The 20,430-nt window shown below is 50.9% G+C and overlaps 1 protein-coding gene across 4 annotated transcripts in view; it reads left to right on the forward strand.

Moving 5' to 3' along the window:
* Positions 1-20,430, forward strand: part of LOC148678380 (rho guanine nucleotide exchange factor 25-like) — a 74,556-nt gene that overhangs the window by 399 nt on the left and 53,727 nt on the right. For 3 of the 4 annotated variants that reach the window (XM_088633384.1, XM_088633386.1, XM_088633385.1), the window contains exon 2: positions 3,692-3,836. In XM_088633384.1, the coding sequence (XP_088489510.1) occupies positions 3,692-3,836 (145 nt within the window). Of the gene's footprint in view, positions 1-3,691; positions 3,837-17,318; positions 18,024-20,430 lie in introns of those variants that run through there. The other variant, XM_088633387.1, reaches the window with a different exon arrangement.

Below are 20,430 nucleotides of genomic sequence, written 5' to 3' on the forward strand. Positions count from 1 at the left end.
AAGCATTTCTCTCCTTGCCTAGTCGGGAGCACAGGTTTATAGTCTTGCAATAGCGAGAGGAATTCAAAAGGTCAGGTGGCTGCTCACAGTGGGAAGACTCCAGATCCATCCCACTGAAACACCTTGGCACAAAGGGCTTGTAAATTGCTTAATTGATGTGGATTAAATTAACTAATTAAGTGGCTGATCAGACTGACACTTTAGGATGAGGATTGCTACTTTAAGCACTTCTCTTCCGCCACATATTTCTATTCAAACAGGTGTTGGCATTTTCATCAGATAATCCGTCCTTCGGATGAGACGTAAAACCGAGGTCCTGACTCTCTGTGGTCATTAAAAATCCCAGGGCGTTTCTCGAAAAGAGTAGGGGTGTAACCCCGGCGTCCTGGCCAAATTTCCCATTGGCCTTAACCAATTATGGCCTCCTAATAATCCCCATCTATGAATTGGCTTCATTACTCTCTGCTCTCCTCCCCACTAATAGCTGATGTGTGGTGAGCGTTCTGGCGCACTATGGCTGCCGTCGCATCATCCAAGTGGATGCTGCACATTGGTGGTGGTGGAGGGGAGACCCCATTACCTGTAAAGCGCTTTGAGTGGAGTGTCCAGAAAAGCGCTATATAAGTGTAAGCAATTATTATTATTATTATTATTATTATTATTATTATTATTATTATTATTATTATAATTAGGCACCAGAGGGGCTGTCATCTTTTGATCCATCTTAATTCAAAGCAAAATCTCTACTTCAAATCGCCCAGCACCTAAGCTTTGTAATCATAACACACACAGATAGATCTTAATAGTTAGCTATGACTGAGATTCCTCAGAACGACAGAGATGTGGCAGAGCACAGGTTTGCAATGAATTGGCCAGTGCTCACTCTGCTTTCCCAGGCACACAGTGATATCCTGGTCATCTGCTGACTTCCTGTGACATCACTGAGAGACATGCCTCTCATCCAGTCAGCTATCACTCTCCTGTTGGGCACCATGGTCCCCGTGCACATTGTTAGGTGTTTTTCTCTGCAGATGGAGGATGTTTCTACAGAACTCTGTGTGGGGAGTTTCTTGAGGTTTTTGTCCTGTTTAGTGTAATCCTGGTCTGTGAGGGGACCCCACACTTCACTGCCATACAGGGCAATGAGTTGGATTACACTTTCAAATATTTGTAGCCGGATTTTTAAAGGGGGTTAATATTGTGGAGCCTTCTTCATATGCTGTAGAAAACCATGTGCACTTTCAGTGCCTTAACTGCCAGCTCAGAACTCCCAGATGAACCAGATATCAGTCAAGATATGCGCAGCTGGTTGGGTTGTTGTCCCATGTGAAGTGATACCAGTTAATCTGAGACCTATCTTACTTCTGGATGACCATGACTCTGGTCTTGTCCAGATGGGCTGTGAGTGCCCAGGTGTGACAGTACTGCTCCAGCAGTGCCAGGCTCGGATGTAGCCCCTGTTCTGGGTCCAGATGGGCTGTGAGTGCCCAGGTGTGACAGTACTGCTCCAGCAGTGCCAGGCTCTGCTGCAGCCCGTGTTCTGTGGGTGTCAGAGGGACCAGGTCATCCATGTAGAACAGAAACTTGATCTCTGTGTTATGTAGTATGAGGCCAGGCTCTTACTGAGGTCACTGTGCTTGGTAAGGAAGGCCAGTGTTCGGGCATTCATGATACTGCAGAATACAGTACCTTCCCCAGATTACTACTGTTCACATACAGTAGATGCCCGTTTTAGGGTTGAGTTTGTCTCCACTTTTCTAGATTGCGGTGATCAGTCCTTGGTTCTAGACCTCAGAGAAACACCCGTAAGAGGTTGGAGTGTGAGCAGGGCTTTCTGCATCTCAGTCTCGGCATCTCGATGTTGACTCCTTGGCCACAGCCCTTGCGTGGTCTGAGGGCCTGGAGTTTGTCCAGTAGCTCCTACTCTGTGATCGGGGAGTCCAAGGGGTTTTGGTTGTCTTTAATAGCCAGATACAGAGCTACAAATTTTTCAAAACTATTGTGTTACATTTGTAATCTCTTAGTAAACATTTTTGCAGACAATTCCATTTTGGTTGGCCAGTTCTTCTGGTTTTGATTTAAAGTTTTCCACTTTTCCCAGAAACAGTTCTAGTTTATTGAGTCCTCGAATTTTGTGAGTTGCCTGTTAATGTTGTACTTTTTAAGTGTGTGATTGCAGTGTTTTGCCATCTCACACTACTGGAGACACAGATCATTGACATACTTAGTCACAGAGGCACACAAATACACTGACATCCTTACACACAGATGCACTTGCTCTCTTTCACACTGAGACACACAATAACACACACTGACACTCACGGATACAAACACACAGGCAGACAAAGAGATACACTTACACTTATAGACACAGAAGTACAAAGACACATAATCACATACTCACACACACAGATGCGCACATAAAATCTCTTGCAAACACATACTGACGCAGAGATACACACAACGCACAGATAAAGCGATACACAGATACACACACACATACAGCACTCGTGGCACCCCTGAAATCCACAGAGGCATACAAGCACACACACTCACACACACTCTCTCCCTCTCAGCTGGAGCAGCCCTGACACCCTAGAATTTAATAACAATAACAGTACAGGCTCTAAATCCATTTCAGATACTCATTTGCAGATCTTCCCGGGTGAGCTGACCACAGCTGAGATTCTCCAAATATTTATGTCAGGACCAAACTCAATCAAATTGATGTTTTTCTGAGGGTTTCTGCTGTAGTGTTTGTGAAGACTTTGAACATTGGAATGTCCTTTACTCTCAGTGCTGGGGGAGCAGGCTGCTGGGCCTTATCTTTAATGAGGAGGTGAGGAGATGGAGTGTCAAGAGACACATGATCAGCTCAGCTCACTCCAGCTCACACCAGTTATCACACGTCTCACTCCACAGTGACCACACATTTCACTATACAGGGCTCACATATCTCACATCACAGGGGTAGCACACCACAGGACTCACATGTCTCACACTGCAGGACTCACACGTCTCACTCCACAGGACTCACACGTCTCACACTACAGGACTCACACGTCTCACTCCATAGGACGCACACGTCTCACACCTTAGGACTCACACGTCTCACTCCGCAGGACTCACACGCCTCACACTGCAGGTCTCACACGTCTCACTCAATAGGACTCACACGTCTCACTCCGCAGGAGTCACACGTCTCACACTGCAGGACTCACACGTCTCACTCCATAGGACTCACACGTCTCACACCTTAGGACTCACACGTCTCACTCCGCAGGACTCACATGTCTCACACTGCAGGACTCACACGTTTCACACCTTAGGACTCACACATCTCACTCCGCAGAACTCACACATCTCACACTGCAGGATTCACACGTCTCACTCCGCAGGACTCACACGTTTCACACCTTAGGACTCACACATCTCACTCCGCAGGACTCACACGTCTCACACTGCAGGACTCACACGTCTCACTCCGCAGGACTCACACGTTTCACACCTTAGGACTCACACATCTCACTCCGCAGGACTCACACGTCTCACACCGCAGGACTCACACGTCTCACTCCGCAGGACTCACACGTCTCACACTGCAGGACTCACATGTCTCACACCGCAGGACTCACACGTCTCACACCTTAGCCCTCAGAAAAGCCCTCTGATTTCAGGCCCTTGTTTTCAGGCCCCTGATGCCTCTGAAGAGGAGCCGCTGCTGTGTGAGACGACCCAGAGGTCAGAGCGTGCGGACTGGGGCGCTGAGCCCCCAGACCCCCAGGAAGAGACAGCACGGGGTGACGGCCTGGGGAGAGGGGAGCTGACAGGTCAAGGTAGGAAGATTTGGTTCCCATTGCTGGATCAGGAGAGAGTGTCTGCTCTTTTTCTCCAAAATCTGGAACTGTCACTCACTGTACGTTTTAGGGATTGATGGGGGATCGGCAGTTATTTGAGCCTGAGGTGTCTGGTTAGACACTGTTGAGAAGCCCCCAGTGATGTCCCCCTATCCCAGGAACCCTTGGGGCAGTCCCGGTCACAGATGGCTGATGACATCACCCAGAATCGAACCTGCAGCATCTGATGAGTGAACGCCTTGATGGGTGTGCCTTGTGCCCTCTTGTATAAAAACCTAGAAACGACAGCAGGAGGAGAGAGTCAGAGAGTGTGTCCTCAGATCCTGTCCTGAAGAGCACACCTGCTTTGCTCTGCACACAAGCGCGTGTTTGGGTTTCCATATGTGGGGACCAGCTCACCAAGAACAACAAGGATGTGGAAATACTGGAAGGCAGCTATAGAGTTCATTGCAAAGACACTTAGCAAGTCAGTGCAGGGTAAATGCACCATTACTGAGCCACGCCCAGTGAAATCCGTATTAAAGATAAGGCTTAATTGGCCCAGGGGATAGGCTAATGACTTGAGAGAACGCAGCAAGTGGTTGCTGAAAACCGCTACCAGATGTGGAGCTGGACTCTGCCGAGTGGATCTGGGGGGGTACTTGACAAAAGCGGGCTGTGTGCTAGCGGGGAGAAGCCTTGCACGCATTTCCACAGGCTGAAAAAGAACAAAGGGCTTGTGTTGGCTGAGAGAGGGGCTGTGCAACATGTGGCAGGGTTACTGGAGACTGCAGCGCGCCCTCGACCGGGTCAGAGACGTGGAATAAGCCCACATGTGCAGAGGTGCAATGACAGATCTTTCTCAATCTGCCTGTCTGTCCCAGAGAAGTCGTTCGGCCAGTCTGGCCCATATTATAGTTAGCAGATCCCAGGACCTCGCCCAGCCATTTCTTGAAAGAAACTAGGGTATCGGCTTTAACACCATGGCTGGGTAGCTTGTTCCACTCTTCCACTGCCCTTTGTGTAAAGAGAGCTGTGCTGTTTTTGGCTTGAAATGCACTTCTCTGTAGTTTCCACTTGTCTCCTGTGTTACGTCTTTCACTGCTGATTCAGAAAACAGGGTTGATTTCGTTAGTGTCTTTGAGGATTTTGAATACTGGGCTCAGTCCCCTTATACTTTTCTCTGTTCAACACTAAAAAGGATCAGTTCCTTCAGTCTGTCAGCTCAATGGTAGTTTTGATAATTGAACGTGGAGTATAATTAAAAATCCATTTGAGACAGAAAGGAGTTTATTTTTAAAATTCCAGTGAAAGGTGGCGCTGTGAAAAAGCCACCATCTTGGCTCAAACCACAGGCTTAAGGGTGTGGTCCCGAACCAAGATGGCTGCATGTTAACCGAGGAAAGCTGCAGAATGAGGCACAGCTGGTCTGAATGTGTCCTTAGCACTCAGAGAGAGTGGGATTCCACATGAGGAAAACGAGCTGTTGGGACAGGCTGTGTGTGGAGCTAGCCACATCTCTGGGCTAATTAAAAGGCTTATAAAACTACTTGGTATAAACATAATATTTGAGTGTGTGTGTGGGGGGTGCTTAAGGAAGGAAGGAAGGAAGGAAGGAAGGAAGGATTGATTGATTGATTGATTGATTGATTGATTGATTGATTGATTGATTGAGAGAGTTTTTGGCCTGAGGGATTCTGTGATCTCGGGAGGCTGGAGAAGTAGGCCCAGGCCCGACGAGGATGAAGTGCTCTGCTGGGGAACAGAGCTGGTCTGCTGGACCAGGGGGTGATTGGGGATGTTGGAACCCCATTCCCCCACCTGCAATCCATCCAGAACTGTGCTTGAGACTGCAATAGGACAGGTGGTCTAGGAGACTCGTGTATAAACAGTGTAACATGGCTATGCTGGCCCAGACTCCTCCAACAACCTTGCAGTACCAGAGTGCCAACTTGGTATTTCCTGAAATGTCGTTGGCTTCCGAGAAAGACTGGACGCTGAGTTTTTGCTTTCGGCAAGCAGACTGGACACCAAGTACAGGCCGGGCAATCGAAGCACTGCAGGAGAGCTGCTCTTCTCTCTTCTCCTAAAGGGCTTTGCAGTTTAATTTGTTTCTGGAAATCCTGGATTCCTATATTGCTGAATCCACAAAGACGTTGAATAGGGAAACCAGTTCCCATTCATGGGTGAGCTGTCCTGTTTAGAGAGGGAAGTTTGAGTCCTGGGCGGGGTCTGTTAACTAGGACACTTGTTCCATTTGAAGGTGCTTTGTGCTTAGTCTCCATGTCTGTTTATAGAAGGCAGGACCCCTGTGTTTCTGTAAAGCTATAAAAAGTGTTACTTAGTCTAAAGTATTTCTTAAGGTGCTTGTTCCTGTGTTACAAACTCTGGAGATGATCCCTGAAAGTACAGTATAGTCTTGTCCACATTCCCAAGCTGTGCTGGAGAAGAGAGAAATCGTATGGTGATCCACTTGGATTAAACTCTTAATTGTTCTACGTTGCTTGCAAGTGAATGGCAGGACCCGATGGTGAGTTTATAATGCTTTGCTTTAGAAATTGTTCTGTTTGCAGTGAGACAGTGAGTCCTTGTTCTGTCTGGTCACTGACTGCTGCCTCTCTCTAAGCTTTCCAAAAGCCTTTCAGGACCTTGGCTTGTGGTTTCCTGACCTCTTTTTTTTTCTTTTTTCATGCAATGGGTCAAAATGTCGCCTGGCTAAAGATTTAGTGGGGGAGGCGAAACTGAGTGTTCTTAGAAACAGAAAGAACACAATTGTAACCCTGCTGACTACAAGTCAGCCTGTCAGCCTGTGGGCTGGGGCCAGAGCCTGTAGCCCAGTCCCCTGTTCCACAAGGTGTGCACATGTCCTGTAGCCAACTGGGACAATCTGCTCGAGCCCATCTGTGCTCGATCCCACTTTTCCTAACTAAGGCTCTCTACCTTTTCCCATTAATATGTCTACAGGAAGGAGTAATACTTAGGGCTCTGGGCTTACCACGGGGAGGTTGCAGGTTCATTTCCTAGCTGGGGGGCACAGCAGTTGGGCCTTTGCTCTATAAATAGCTCTCCAGGTTGTAAATGAGGTATTCCCTTGTGTGCTCAGAATCCAGGATAGCTCCAATGGAATTACCTGGCCAGCTACTATCTTATCTCCCCAAATGGGACTCTTGGTAGGATCTCACGGAGGCATTTGGTAAAAGTTGTTTCCCCAAAGAGTGTTATATTTTCATTGCTCAGGACTGGGTTCAGCCCGCTGTCCCGTGCAGAGTGTATCTGAGGCAAGGGGAGCCTGCCTCTCTGTGTCAAGGCCCACTGCTCCAGCACGGCTTCCTGGTGTGTGCAACAGCTCAGCTCGAGGGGGGAGAGGAGTGGGATAGGGGCCGATCACACAGACTGCAAGGAAAATCTACTGCCTTTTTTCATATTTTCTCTCTCTCTCTCTCCTTCCCTATCATATTTACAATTCAAAGCAAAATAAAAACAGCAAAGGTCTTACAACAAAAAGACTGAGAGAGGGGCTCACACTCTGTTCTTCAGGCTGTGACAGGAGATCTTGTATTGTCCTGCCAGTCTATTGAATTGTCTGCCAAACTAAGATGTTTCCAAGCCTACTGGGGCAGGAGTGGGAATTCTGGGATTAGATTTATTTTAGGGAAGAATGTTTCTCTAATTCCAGATTATTTCTCACAGTGCAGCAGAAAGTGCTTCTTTGTCTCTTTCTCCCTGCTGGCAGTGGGAGCACAGCCTGTCCTCTCTGGACAGCCAGGTCTGTCTGTGTCCAGTTTCTATGTCCAGGCTGTGGTCACTGAGCCTGTCCTCTCTGGGCAGCCAGGTCTGTCTGTGTCCAGATTCTATGGTGAGATTGTGATCATAGCCCCTGAAACAGTACAGGCTCAGCTTTTCCATACTCTCTCATTCTCTCTCCTTTGTTCTTTCCCTTTGTCTGCACTAACACAGTGATTCCAGGCCCACACCACAGCTATGGGTGACCGCAGCATGCTCGTGGTATAAGACTGCACTCCGACAGGAAGAACTGCACAGTCCAGGCCCCGAACGCTGGGCTAGCAAAGCTCATGTTTACAGTTCAGCTTGGTGAATTTGCAAGGCATAATCTGCCTTGCCATGTTTTCCCATCTGATACAGTGACTTATCTGATGGAGCACAGCTGGGTTTATATGGCTTTTTACATTGTATGCTACTGCAATTGGCCCAATCTGGGGAAAAAATAATAAGTTCAGTGCTGGCATAAGCAACTTTGAAAGTGAAAACGTTACTGCTTGAACAGTACGGGGCACTACTATCCAATACCATTATGAAGAATCTTTCTTAATTGTAATAGAAGTTATTGCAGTAGTAGCTGCAGTATCCAAAGTAGTAGTAATAGCAGTTGCAGTAAAAGTCCTTTAGTAGTGTGTCTTAACCAAAAGGATTTCCAGAGACCAGGGCAAAATGAAAGCTGCTGACAGGCTGACCTTTAATCAGAAACAAGGCTGCCTCTGTTTCACGAAGAGCAATACAGACTAAACCACATGTTTGCAAATGATGCCTCTTCCAGCTCTGGTCATCCTCCTAGTGAATGACCGGCTCAAATTCCAGCGTTCCTCTGGACAGGCTGCAGAGCGACTGGGCTGAACCTCTGGCCAGTGGTTGACCAGGCCACGGTGCTGTTTCGCCAGATCTCTGAACAAGATCCGAGCTAGAAACGAAAAAGGTTCCTGGAGAGAGAGACTTAAAATTGGAAAATATATGAACTCCAGTAACAAAAATGTAGCAGCTGGGAGTGAGGGGTTGCTCACGATTGCCCTTCTGGAAAGAGGACTGCCCTCTATGAACAGCAGAGCCAAGCCAGGGGTGAAATTCACCCCAGGAATGAGGATCCATGTAAATGAATGGTAATGAGGGCTGGATTGCACTAACAAGAGGGGACGAGTCCTGTCTGATCCACAGCGCCACTGATCTGGGGCTTTGAAGAAGGAAGAGTCTGAGTTCTGGGACTGTAGCTCCTATTGTAACAGGACTGTTCTACTGTACTGGGACTGTAGCCCCTATTGTAACAGGACTGTTCTACTGCACTGGGACTGTAGCCCCTATTGTAACTGGACTGTTCTACTGCACTGGGACTGTAGCCCCTATTGTAACTGGACTGTTCTACTGTACTGGGACTGTAGCTCCTATTGTAACAGGACTGTTCTACTGTACTGGGACTGTAGCCCCTATTGTAACTGGACTGTTCTACTGCACTGGGACTGTAGCCCCTATTGTAACAGGACTGTTCTACTGCACTGGGACTGTAGCTCCTATTGTAACAGGACTGTTCTACTGCACTGGGACTGTAGCCCCTATTGTAACTGGACTGTTCTACTGCACTGGGACTGTAGCTCCTATTGTAATGGGACTGTTCTACTGTACTGGGACTGTAGCCCCTATTGTAACTGGACTGTTCTACTGTACTGGGACTGTAGCCCCTATTGTAACTGGACTGTTCTACTGCACTGGGACTGTAGCTCCTATTGTAACTGGACTGTTCTACTGCACTGGGACTGTAGCCCCTATTGTAACTGGACTGTTCTTCTGCACTGGGACTGTAGCCCCTATTGTAACTGGACTGTTCTACTGCACTGGGACTGTAGCCCCTATTGTAACAGGACTGTTCTACTGTACTGGGACTGTAGCTCCTATTGTAACAGGACTGTTCTACTGTACTGGGACTGTAGCTCCTATTGTAACAGGACTGTTCTACTGTACTGGGACTGTAGCCCCTATTGTAACTGGACTGTTCTACTGCACTGGGACTGTAGCCCCTATTGTAACGGGACTGTTCTACTGTACTGGGACTGTAGCTCCTATTGTAACGGGACTGTTCTACTGTACTGGGACTGTAGCCCCTATTGTAACTGGACTGTTCTACTGCACTGGGACTGTAGCCCCTATTGTAACGGGACTGTTCTACTGTACTGGGACTGTAGCTCCTATTGTAACGGGACTGTTCTACTGTACTGGGACTGTAGCCCCTATTGTAACGGGACTGTTCTACTGTACTGGGACTGTGGCTCCTAATCTTGGAATGTGGCCTCGTACAATGCGGTAACGGTGAAATTAAATGTAATCAGCAATTATCATGGAACTGAAGACGGGGAACTAAGATCGCTTTGTTTTTGGCCAGGAAGACGTCATCACGGGGATGGTGGCATTTTTCCTCTTTTTAAAAACATTCCCTTTGTAAAACCTGCACAGCTGCAGCTCCCCAGAGCTCCCCGGTCCTGGCCAGCTCTGGCCTTAAAAGGAGCTGCCGTCCGAGAGCCCAACCTCGGAAAACTCTATTCCAGCCATCCCGGAGCGCGGTCCCCCGTGGCACCGGTGCAGTGCCAGCCTTCCCGCCTTAAAGGGCCAGCGAGCATCTGGCCACCCTCTTCTTGGAATTCTGCCTGGCATGGCCCCCTCCCTGCCCAGTTGTCTGGTGTTCCCATCATACCTCTGTGCCTGTAATCTATAGTCTTCTGCACGATCGTTCTCCAGATTTTTTAAACAGATCTAAGCGGGCTGGGCCACACTGACCCAGTCCGGGTGGGGTACCTTGTCGATTCCTGTCGTACACTTGCTGGCCCCAGCATTAGGCTTTTACACTCACTGGACAAAATATTAGAAACCCCATCCCTCTTCTGAATCACAGGGCCTCTGTGAGCAGCTGGGACAGGCTGTGGCCTGATAGATTCCCCAGGGAATTTTTCTGGAGGTTTCGGCAGCCCAGTCCCATCCCATTCCTGCAGCAGGACGGCCTTCAGCTGGGGGTGTGAGGAGGGTGGTGGTGTGTGGGGACTGAACTGGACAGGTCCACTGGTTCCACTGGAGATCGTTCTGTTCAGTAATTCTGTGCAGTACTAGTAGGAGATGGAGCAGTACTCTCTCAGGTAGGGGGCAGTGTGAGCCCCTGCAGACTCTCTCCCTGTTGCTCCAGCGCCCTGTGCTCTTGATCTCTAACACCCCGCAGGCAGGACTACTGATCACAGCATGGCGCAGATGGAGCAGTACTTTGTTTTTCAGGCAGGGGGAAGTGTGAGGCCCTGCAGGCTCTCTGTGTGTTGCTCTAGCGCCCTGTGCTCTTGATCTCAAATGCTGCAGTAAGGCTGATCACAGTGTGGTGGAGATGGAGCAGTACGCTCCTTCACAGGTAGGGGGCAGTGCGAGCCCCTGCTGGCTCCCAGGCTGATGCTCCAGCGCCCTGTGCTGTTGATCTCTCACACGCTGCAGGGAAGGCTAGTGATCCCAGCGTGGCGCAGACGGAGCAGGGCTGGAGCGTGCTGCAGGCACTTTGCCAGGTTCTTCCTCGCTTCCCTAATACAAGTTTGCCTTAATTGGCATTCAGCTCTGGCCTGGAGCAAAAAATAAATCTTAAAAGTTAAAAAACTTAAAGCTCATCTTAATGACATGACTTGGATCCAGTTCAGGGCTGCTGCTGGGCGGGGGCGATGGTGGTAGGGGGGTGAGGTTCGTCTCTCTCCTGCAGCATGAGTCGGTGGCTCGGTGCTCGTGGTCTCCCTGTGGAGCACAACCAATCGATCAATCCATCAATCACTCAGTGACTCGGATTTGATGTGCTATAATGCCCTTCACACCAGTTTGCCACAGAGCACTTTACAGAATGGCACAGCAGTTTACAATGACGAGTAACAACAGCTGACCCAGGCACTGGGGGAAACTGGACTGGGACCGTGTCAGAGCTGGGATCCCTCTGTCCCGTGTGTGTGTGTGTGTGTGTGTGTGTGTGTGTGTGTGTGTGTGTGTGTGTGTGTGTGTGTGTGTGTGTGTGTGTGTCAGAGCTGGGATCCCTCTGGGGTCAGGGTTGTCCGAGTCCGTCTGTCTGCTCTCTTGGGTTCACGTGTGGCCAGGTTAGAAAGGGCACTGCCAGCAGCCCGGCACTATAACTGACTCCACGTGCTCTACTTCAGACAGCAGCACCAGCCTGCATACTCGCCCAGTGGGAGTCCAGGACAGAGGCTCCCGGAAGCTCATTTCTCACTCTAACCCCTCGCTGCCCTGCGACGCTGCAGATGGGAGAGGAGCGATCATCCCAGCGGGGGGACAGCGGCACCCCCACCTGCGCGATTTCTGCTCTTCTGCCCTTCCTTCCCGTCCGGGCCTCATGAGCGCGGCTGCCTGGCCACGGTCCTGGGTTAGAATCCAAATTCTTGGCAGCTGAGGGGGCTAAAGCTCAAGGCTTGTTACCAGGAGGTTCCCAGTTCCAACCCTTCCTGTCTCCGTCTCTACCCTGAGCACGTATGGGACCCCCCTGTGCTGCCCTTCCAGTCCTCAGTCCTCAAGCGCCCCCTGTCTTTGATCATGCTGTTGTTAAAGATGGGCGAGTGCATTGTTACTGTCTGCATGTGTCACACAGGGCGAAATCACTTGTCCTGAACTGTTCCATCACCTGGGGCTGGATCACGGTTTCTGCCGGCGCAGAGTCTGCACGGAAATCCAGAATTAATTTGACAGATGGCATCATGTAAGGGGAAGGTTGTGATCATGAACAATCTGTCACTGCAAATCTTTCAGCAAACTACCGAGCGAGTGTGTCCATGCCACATGTTTTCAGATTCTTTCCCTGAGTGTTGAAGACGCTGTAGAGGGCTTCATTAGCAGGAGTGCGATGTGATGGAACTCCTTCCTTCAGCCCATTTTCTAACAGCCTTGTCAATTCAGGGTCACAGGGGAGCCAGAGCCTATCCCAGCATGCAAGGGGCATGAGTTCGGGTACACCCTGGATGGGACGCCAGTCCATCATGGGGCTTACACACACACTCGCACCTGGGCCAGTTGTTTTTCTTAGAAGCCAATTAACCCACCAGCATGTCTTTGGGAGGAAACTGGAGCACCTGGAGGAAACCCATGGTAACACAGGGAGAACATGCAAACTCCACACAGACAGCGCCCTATGTCCAGAAATGAACCCAGGGCCCAGGCGCTCCGAGGCAGCAATGCCAACTGCTGTGCCACCGTGCCACCCATAATGGAACCCCTCCTTAATAACAGTACGACGCCTCACTGATGGTGAGTAATGCTTCATTGTTTCCTGCTGTCAGAGAAAGCCGAGAAATGCCTTGTTAATATGAGTGCATCTTTAAGAAGAGCACCTGCAGTCATTTTGCAAAGCAGGTCCCTGCTGGCCATGATTCAGGATCACTGGGGCTCATCCTCCTGGTTTCACACTGGAGGCCGGATAAATCCATATCTCTCCCACATCGGGGCAGTTCGTCTCCTCCCCTGCAGGGCTGCCCCGTTGCTACTGCTTTTCTGCACCAGTACCTGATGACCAGGGACCTTTTCTTAATTTAGCAACCAATTGATTTGATTAGGGTCCTTCAAAGCTCCGCTGGAACAAGATCCTGCAAGCCCTGTGGCTCTCCAGGACTGGACTGCAAGCCCTGTGGCTCTCCAGGACTGGACTGCAGGCCCTGTGGCTCTCCAGGACTGGACTGCAGGCCCTGTGGCTCTCCAGGACTGGACTGCAGGCCCTGTGGCTATCCAGGACTGGACTGCAGGCCCCGTGGCTCTCCAGGACTGGACAGCAGACTCTTGAACTGGGGAAAGTCGGTAAATTGGTCCAAATAAACCAATAAGGATGATCTTATTCATTTTGTTTGACTAGTGCCTCAGGTCTTTAAGAGTGGAGTTGCAATGAAAGCCTGCAGACACACTCCGGGCTCTCCTGACTGGAGACGGACCACTCTGACCAAAATGGCTGATTATTAAAGGGCTGCGTGCTTCACTCCGTTCCCTGGTCAGCGGATCCACTCCGGGCATTTGGCCGATTCTTTTGCAGTTTGGACAGGCTTCCATCGGAGGCAGTGGAAGACTCTCCTGTAGCCATTGTCTTTGCTGCAGTCCGCCGGGAATCGCTGTGGCCCGGACGGATTAGAGCACGCATTGTTTCTGTAGGGCCGTTATTTTTATCGGCAGATTTGGAAAACATAGCAAAACAATGAAAGAACCACAACTATGGCCAAAAAAGGCTAGAGAGCAGACGGGAGAAGGAGGCGCAGAAGAGGGAGGGGGCGTGGGTGGGTTCAGAGAGGAGAGAGGAGATCCCACCACGGATCTGCGTAATCCCGGCAAATCTCTTCCCATAAGAACAATTCCCGCTCTGGAGCAAAGCCCTGTGTGGCGTTAGCCCAGGGGTGTCTGTTCAAGATCCGGTGTTGTCTGGTTTTAGTTCCACCCATGCCCTCGCTTACACAGCTGGTCTAATTAATTAATTAACAGCCCAGCTGTAGTACTTCTTCCTAAGGTGGTTCGTAGGTCACTGTACCTTGAATCAAGTGAGTGTTTTCGTTAAATAATCAATGGTTAAAGACCTTACGTAATGTCCTGTATGGGTCTACATAAGGAAATAATTAGGCTAATTGTTTAATTGATGCTGACGGCTGGAAAAAGACTGTCAGACACCAGCTGTAGAGTGTCTCTGCCTCCCCTCCCTGTCCTGTGGAACAGATTTGTTTGACTGCTGCTAATCTCCTGAACGCAATCTGATGCTTGGGGATTGAGGTGCAGGTTAGTTTTACTTACCAATCCATTGAGCCAGATCCTTTAGATCTCCTGGTTTAATGACCAAGCTGGGCTGACCAGCTGGAGGTTTGGAGCTGCGGGACTCTGGTTACTGGCCTGCAGTTTACACTGCTCACCAGCAGGGGGAGCTCTCTCCCACTGTTGCACTGCTCCTGATCCTGCAGTCTGGACAGGACAGGTGGGCAGGCACGATGGCCGTGGACTGGAATCTGTTTTCTCCATCACCCTGTTGATAGAGCTCAGAGCCACACCTGCTTATGTGTCAATTCTACACATCGCTGGTCATCTTTCAGCGGCTGTTTACACTGGTAAAAGATGATTATTATTGTCGAGAGAGAAATATACAGCACAGTGGCAGATCGATTGATTAAGCGACAGAAATGAAGAGAGACAGAGAGACATTGACAGACGGATGGACAGGTAGGATAGATAGAGGGACCCTGCGGTGGTTCAGTAGATTAGATCGCTCAGTGCCTTTTAATCCAATAGATTCCTTCAGTATCAACAGACCTGATGGGTTTACAGCTCCTTGGCAATACTGATAAGGCTAAAGCGTCAGTCCTTATCAGTCAACATCAGTCCGTGGTGGCCAGAACCCGCCGCACTTGAGGATGAGAGTTCAGCTGGCGCATTTTAAACACGTCCTGGACAATTCAAATCCCCCCCAGGTGGATTTTGCTCAAGGCCTGTTAAGGTAGGAGGAGCCCACTGTGTCTTGTTCCATTTTGTGTATTAGATCTCCGCAACAGTTGTCCCCATCAAGATCAGACCCCCGCTGAGCAAGGGCCGCGCCCTGTGCAGCTGTTACCTGTCACGCCCGACATCCCTCCCTAGAGGGCGCTCCACTGCTCCCGTTATTGTTCGTGTGATTAAGCTCTCCAGGTGTACCCTTTTAGTGTTATTATTTAAAGACCAGCTCCTCCAGTCCTCGGGGCTCATGATTAGGGTAAGGATGTCGCGAGGCCCGCCTGGCACCAGGAAACCCTACGTCCGTCTCCTGAGGGCATAGGCCTCATCTCCGACACCTCCCGCTCCCTGAGCCCGGGGTCTGGAGGATCTCGCCCCGTCACCCTTGGACCTCCATGTTCCGTTTGTCCGTGTGCTCCCCCCTCACGGGGATTTTAACTTTGTCGCGTCCCAGGACGGATTTCTAGTTGATGGACTCTCGGATTGTGCTTTGACCTGCCCTTGGACCCGTTTGGATTTGGATACCGTTTTGTCTTCCCCGTTCACTGTCTCACGGACTGTCACTATTATTTTGTGCACTATTAAACCCCTGTGTGTTCCCTTTTACCACGCCTCCTGTTTTCTCCAGCTCTTACCGCATCGCATAGGGTCTTCTACAAGATCTGACACGGATTCCAGTCCGTGTTCGTGACATTACCAGTGTTCTGAACATCCCGATGCACTGCAAGTGGATCCGCTCTGGGTTTTCGCTAGCTGCAGGGCTCTCCTTTACAAATCAGTACCACAGGCTGCCTTATTTGGAGGCTACCTCCTCTTTTGGAGCAGATTTGCACAGTCGCCATTAATGTTGTGTCTTTGCTGCCTTGTCAGTACAGTCTGCACCGGAGCCCGGCAGCTGGTAAATCCTGGAGTGGCTCAAACTGCTGGGCAGCAGGAGTCCCCAGTGGCCTCGCTGAGTGAAGAGTGAAAGTGTTTGTGCTGCCACGTGCCTTTCGGTTCCCAGTTTTTCCAGGGAGCTCACCCTCGGCCAGTCTCCTCGGCCCTCACACATGGACGCGCTCACGCACACTCGCGCGGGACAGGCGGGGGCCCAGGCCAGGGGGATGTGTCACTGGAGAAAACTCCTGGAGAAATCGTTTCCCCATCACTCACCCCTGAACAGCAGAGGAAAAGAGGCAGACGGGGGGTGTCTGAGTATGTCTGTGGGAGATGTGTTAGTGTGCGTTTATGGGCGACTCTGAGTGTGCGCAGCGGTGAGTCAGCGCTCGTGTCTGTGTATGAGCGTGAAAACATGGAACTGTGTCAGTGTGTGTGCACGGGTGTCTGTGTGAGCGTGTGTGATAGCATTAACAGGTTGATCCACTGAAACAATGTTGGCAAGAAAGTGTACAGCTGATTTGTTTATTCCGAGAGCAGCTCAGCCGCAGGAGAGAGGGGAGAGGGGAGAGCAGGTCCGGTCTGATCGCCCTCTGCCCGTGTCTTTCCACGGATTCGGGGAGGGCCTTTCCTTGAGACTCCGAGTTCGGAAAGAGAGCGTTCTTCCCGAAACTTTCAGGCTATCAGTCCAAGTTCTAACACACAGACGGAGGTTTCGGAAAAGCTTTGAAAAATGGAAAAATCCCTTTGAGCAAGAAATCAAAGTAATAATAAGCAAATATATCTACATTTTTATATGTGTGTTTATGAAAAGTGAAGTGCCTGGAGGACACTATGAATGCTCTGGGTTGAAAGGCGCTATATGCAAATAAAATTGATTGGTAGACTTTAAGAGATCTTACAAATGGAACAAATTCTATTCCTTCCAACATTCAATTGGCTGCATGTCTCTCTCCCTATGTACTAACAGGGATGGAAATAAGAGTTTAACTGAGTAGCAGTTGGGTCCATTTCAGTTTTTTTTTCATCTCAGCTGTTAAGTTCTTTGTACAAACCCTCCAGATGAAACAGGCAGCCCGACATGTGCAGCCCGGCTATTTTTAACCGGACGCTAGTGCCACATCTGTCTGTGCTAAATCACTTACAACAGGGTAACAAGCATGAGGTGCTGGCTGCCATACAAGAGCCCCGCGGCTGGCAAAAAACCCGGAGCGGATCAGCCCGCTGTGCAACGGGAGTGCGGCGGCGGTGTGTTCAAGTGTGTCACGCAGCAGTGCACGAGCCTGTCGCCGCTCAGGGGCTGCGTGTGCGTCTGTCACTGAGGCACCAGCTTTCCCACCAAACTCGGCGGGCGCTTTCTGCAAGGAGTGGGTGTGGGAGTCTTTGTGTGTGTCTGTGTGCTTCCGTCTCCTGCGCAGTGCAGGGAGAGGGAGGCAGAGGCGAGCAGGCGGTAGGAGAGAGGGAGAGAGAACAGAGGAGGACAGGAGAGGAGGGGGAGGCTGCAAGCTCCACCCCCCCCCCTCCCCCCTGCTCCCCCCTCCTCTCCCTCCCTCCTCCCTCCCTCTCTCCCAGACGGAGAGCCCGTTATTTGACCAGAGCGACAGCAGAAGGCGGCGGGGACCTGCAGTGCTCTCTGCCTTCTCTCTCCCTCCGTCTGCCCCTCTCCAGACGCCCTGCCTTGGGCTCTGTCCACACCCCCGGGTGACTGCCGTGGGGATTGCTCGCTCGTTCCGTCTGGGAAGTGCCGGATCAGTGGGATTTGCTTGGAGTGGCTGGCGGATGACATCTGGACACGCGCGAGCCGGGTTTTTATCTCTGCCTTTCGGAAGCCTTGGTTTTTCCCTTGTCGCCCGGCGGAGGAGGAGGAGGAGGAGGGGGACCGGTCCGGCGCCCTGCCCGTCTCTTGCCCGCCTCGCGTCCAGTGCCATGATCAGAGGTGGCAGCCCTGCTGGCAGCGACCTGGGCACAGCATGAAGGGAGGGCACCACCACAGGGGCTGCGCGTGCCAACACTTGTTCCGGAAAGTACTGGCAAAGTGCGGCTGCTGTTACGCCAGGGTGAGAGGTCAGTGATGGGCATCTTCTTCTTGTTATAGGAATTGTTGCAATTATTTTACCTGAGGTCCCAGCGTGTGTGTGTGTGTGTGTGTGTGTGTGTGTATCTGGGGGTTCCTCAGTCTACCCCCCCCAGTTCTCCCCAGCTCTCCAGCCTCCTCCTCGGCCGTCTCGGGTGCTGTGTTTGTTTTCTTTAGCCCTCCGGTCTGGCCAGACCCCCCTCCCGCCTGCTCTCCTGCTCCTCCAGGTTTTTCGGAGTGGAGCAACAGATGTCCGCCCCTGGTCTCGCCCCCCCCCCACCCTGGCACGGTTAGAATACACCTCTGTGTTTAAACATCGGGGGGTGGGGGGGGGCGGCAGGCGTGGGGCGCCCCCGTTCACGCTGCGGGACAGCCAATCAAAGTGCGATCGGCACCCCTCCCTGTGGAGGAGCGCTCGAACACGTCCGCTCCCTTCTGCAGGCAGGGAGGCTGCGGGGGTCGTCCTCGCGTGCGGCGTCTTCAGACCGGGTCTTAGCGTGCCGCCGGTCCTGCCAGCTGTCCCGGCTCGCTCCGCGATGTGTTGTGGGGGGGGGTTGAAGTTGGGGAGCTGACTCATTGCGCCCAGAAGAACGTTGTTGCCCCGCTTCTGCCCTGCCTCCTCACTCTCCCGAGGAGAGCGTGACTCCTGGTGCAGAGCAGACAGATCCACTTCCAGGGCTTGCTGGGGCCCCTGGGCTCTCTGGTACGAGCTGCGCCAAGCCGCCAGGAAGACAGCTGAGATGCTTTCGTGCTGTTAGAGACTCAGGGTTGTCCAGAATGCTGGAACTTTCCACTGCTTTATGAACTCCCACAGTTTGCGGTGAAACCTGGAATGGCTCAGATTGCTATGGAGTGGGAGTGCTCTGGGTTTCACCACATGTAGCGCAGAGCCCACTTGAGATACACTTGTGCTCACCCAGGCCACGGCAGCTCAGGATAACATGCATTAAAAATCCATTCCGGATATTAGTTTGCTCCCTGTGTCTGGATCACCGGGCGTCTGCAGGGTAACTGGGGTGTTTAGACAGGCTGTGTGTGTTGTGTATGCAGGCTCATTTACAGATGTGCTCTATTCGTGAAAAAGCTGCACACCTCTGTCTGCGGGAGCTCCAGACTGCCTGAGAGTTTTGATTCCTCTCTGCGCCTCGCCCTACCATCGCTGGTCCCATTTGGAGCCCCAGTACCTCCTCAGTTGGGACAAACTGAGGGACAAGGCGGCAGAAGGACAGAGGGACCGGCAGAGAAGGACAGAGAGACAGGGACAGAGGGACAGAGAGACAGCGTGAGAGAGACAGCGAGACAGAGATAGAGGGAGAGAGACAGTGGGAGAGAGACAGAGAGACTGGGACAGAGGGAGAGAGACAGCGTGAGAGAGACAGAGAGACTGGGATAGAGGGAGGGAGACAGTGTGAGAGAGACAGAGAGACTGAGAGGGAGAGAGACTGCAATAGAGGGAGAGAGACCGCGTGAGAGAGACTGGGATGGAGGGAGAGAGACAGGAAGCGAAGGACAGAGAGATGGAGAAAAGGGAGAGAGAAGGAAGGAACAGGGAGGGAATATGGAGCTGTGAAATGAGAGAGGGGTCCCAGTCCTGTTGCACAAAGCTTCACAGTATAGTAGCTGCATAACACTGGTGTGCTTCAGATTTTTTAGCCAAGTGCTAAAAGTGTTCTGTGTTCGCTGTTGTAATTCATAACATATTGAACTGGCAATTGAACACGATATGGCTTTGGACGATTTGAATTGCATGAATTGGAGTGGAATAAATACTTATTCCTCATTAACAATGACAGCAAAGTTACTTCAGCTGAAAAAAAACACACTGTTTATGAGAAGTGTTTTTCAGGGATTCCTATTGGATGATGAGTCCAATCGCCCCACCCATTGCCCTGTGATGGACACATGGGCGTGACCCCCTATCCCCTGTTGAACTGATTGCATCACCTTGCAATAATGAGCACATTGCACACATCCTCTGAGGGGTGTGAAGTCACAGCCAGATTGCTCTCAAAACAGGGCCATAGTGCAGTGGGTAAACAGGCTCGAGTGTACGGCAGCCATGTGCAGTTTCCTCTTTAGCGATGTGGACTGGTGGGATTGCGGGTTCAGATCCCAGATGAGGCATGGCTCTTTTAGGCTTGAATAGGGTACTTCACTCAGAGTGCTCCAGTAAACTACCTTGCTTTAGAAGTGAGTCTCCAGGCCATCATTATAAACAAGGATTTGTTCTCAAGGGACCTGGTCAAATGAGCGGATCACTTATGCAGTCAGTCTAATGTCATAGAGCAGGAGTGGACATCCCTGATCCTGGAATGCTGGGTTCCTTCTGGTATAAAGAGACAGCTTTTCATTTAAGACCTGGAAATCACAGTCAATTGGACCTTTTATGCATTTAAT

The sequence above is a fragment of the Lepisosteus platostomus genome, chromosome 1 (genome assembly GCF_059453375.1).
Source record: "Lepisosteus platostomus isolate fLepPlt1 chromosome 1, fLepPlt1.hap1, whole genome shotgun sequence".
NCBI lineage: Eukaryota > Metazoa > Chordata > Actinopteri > Semionotiformes > Lepisosteidae > Lepisosteus > Lepisosteus platostomus.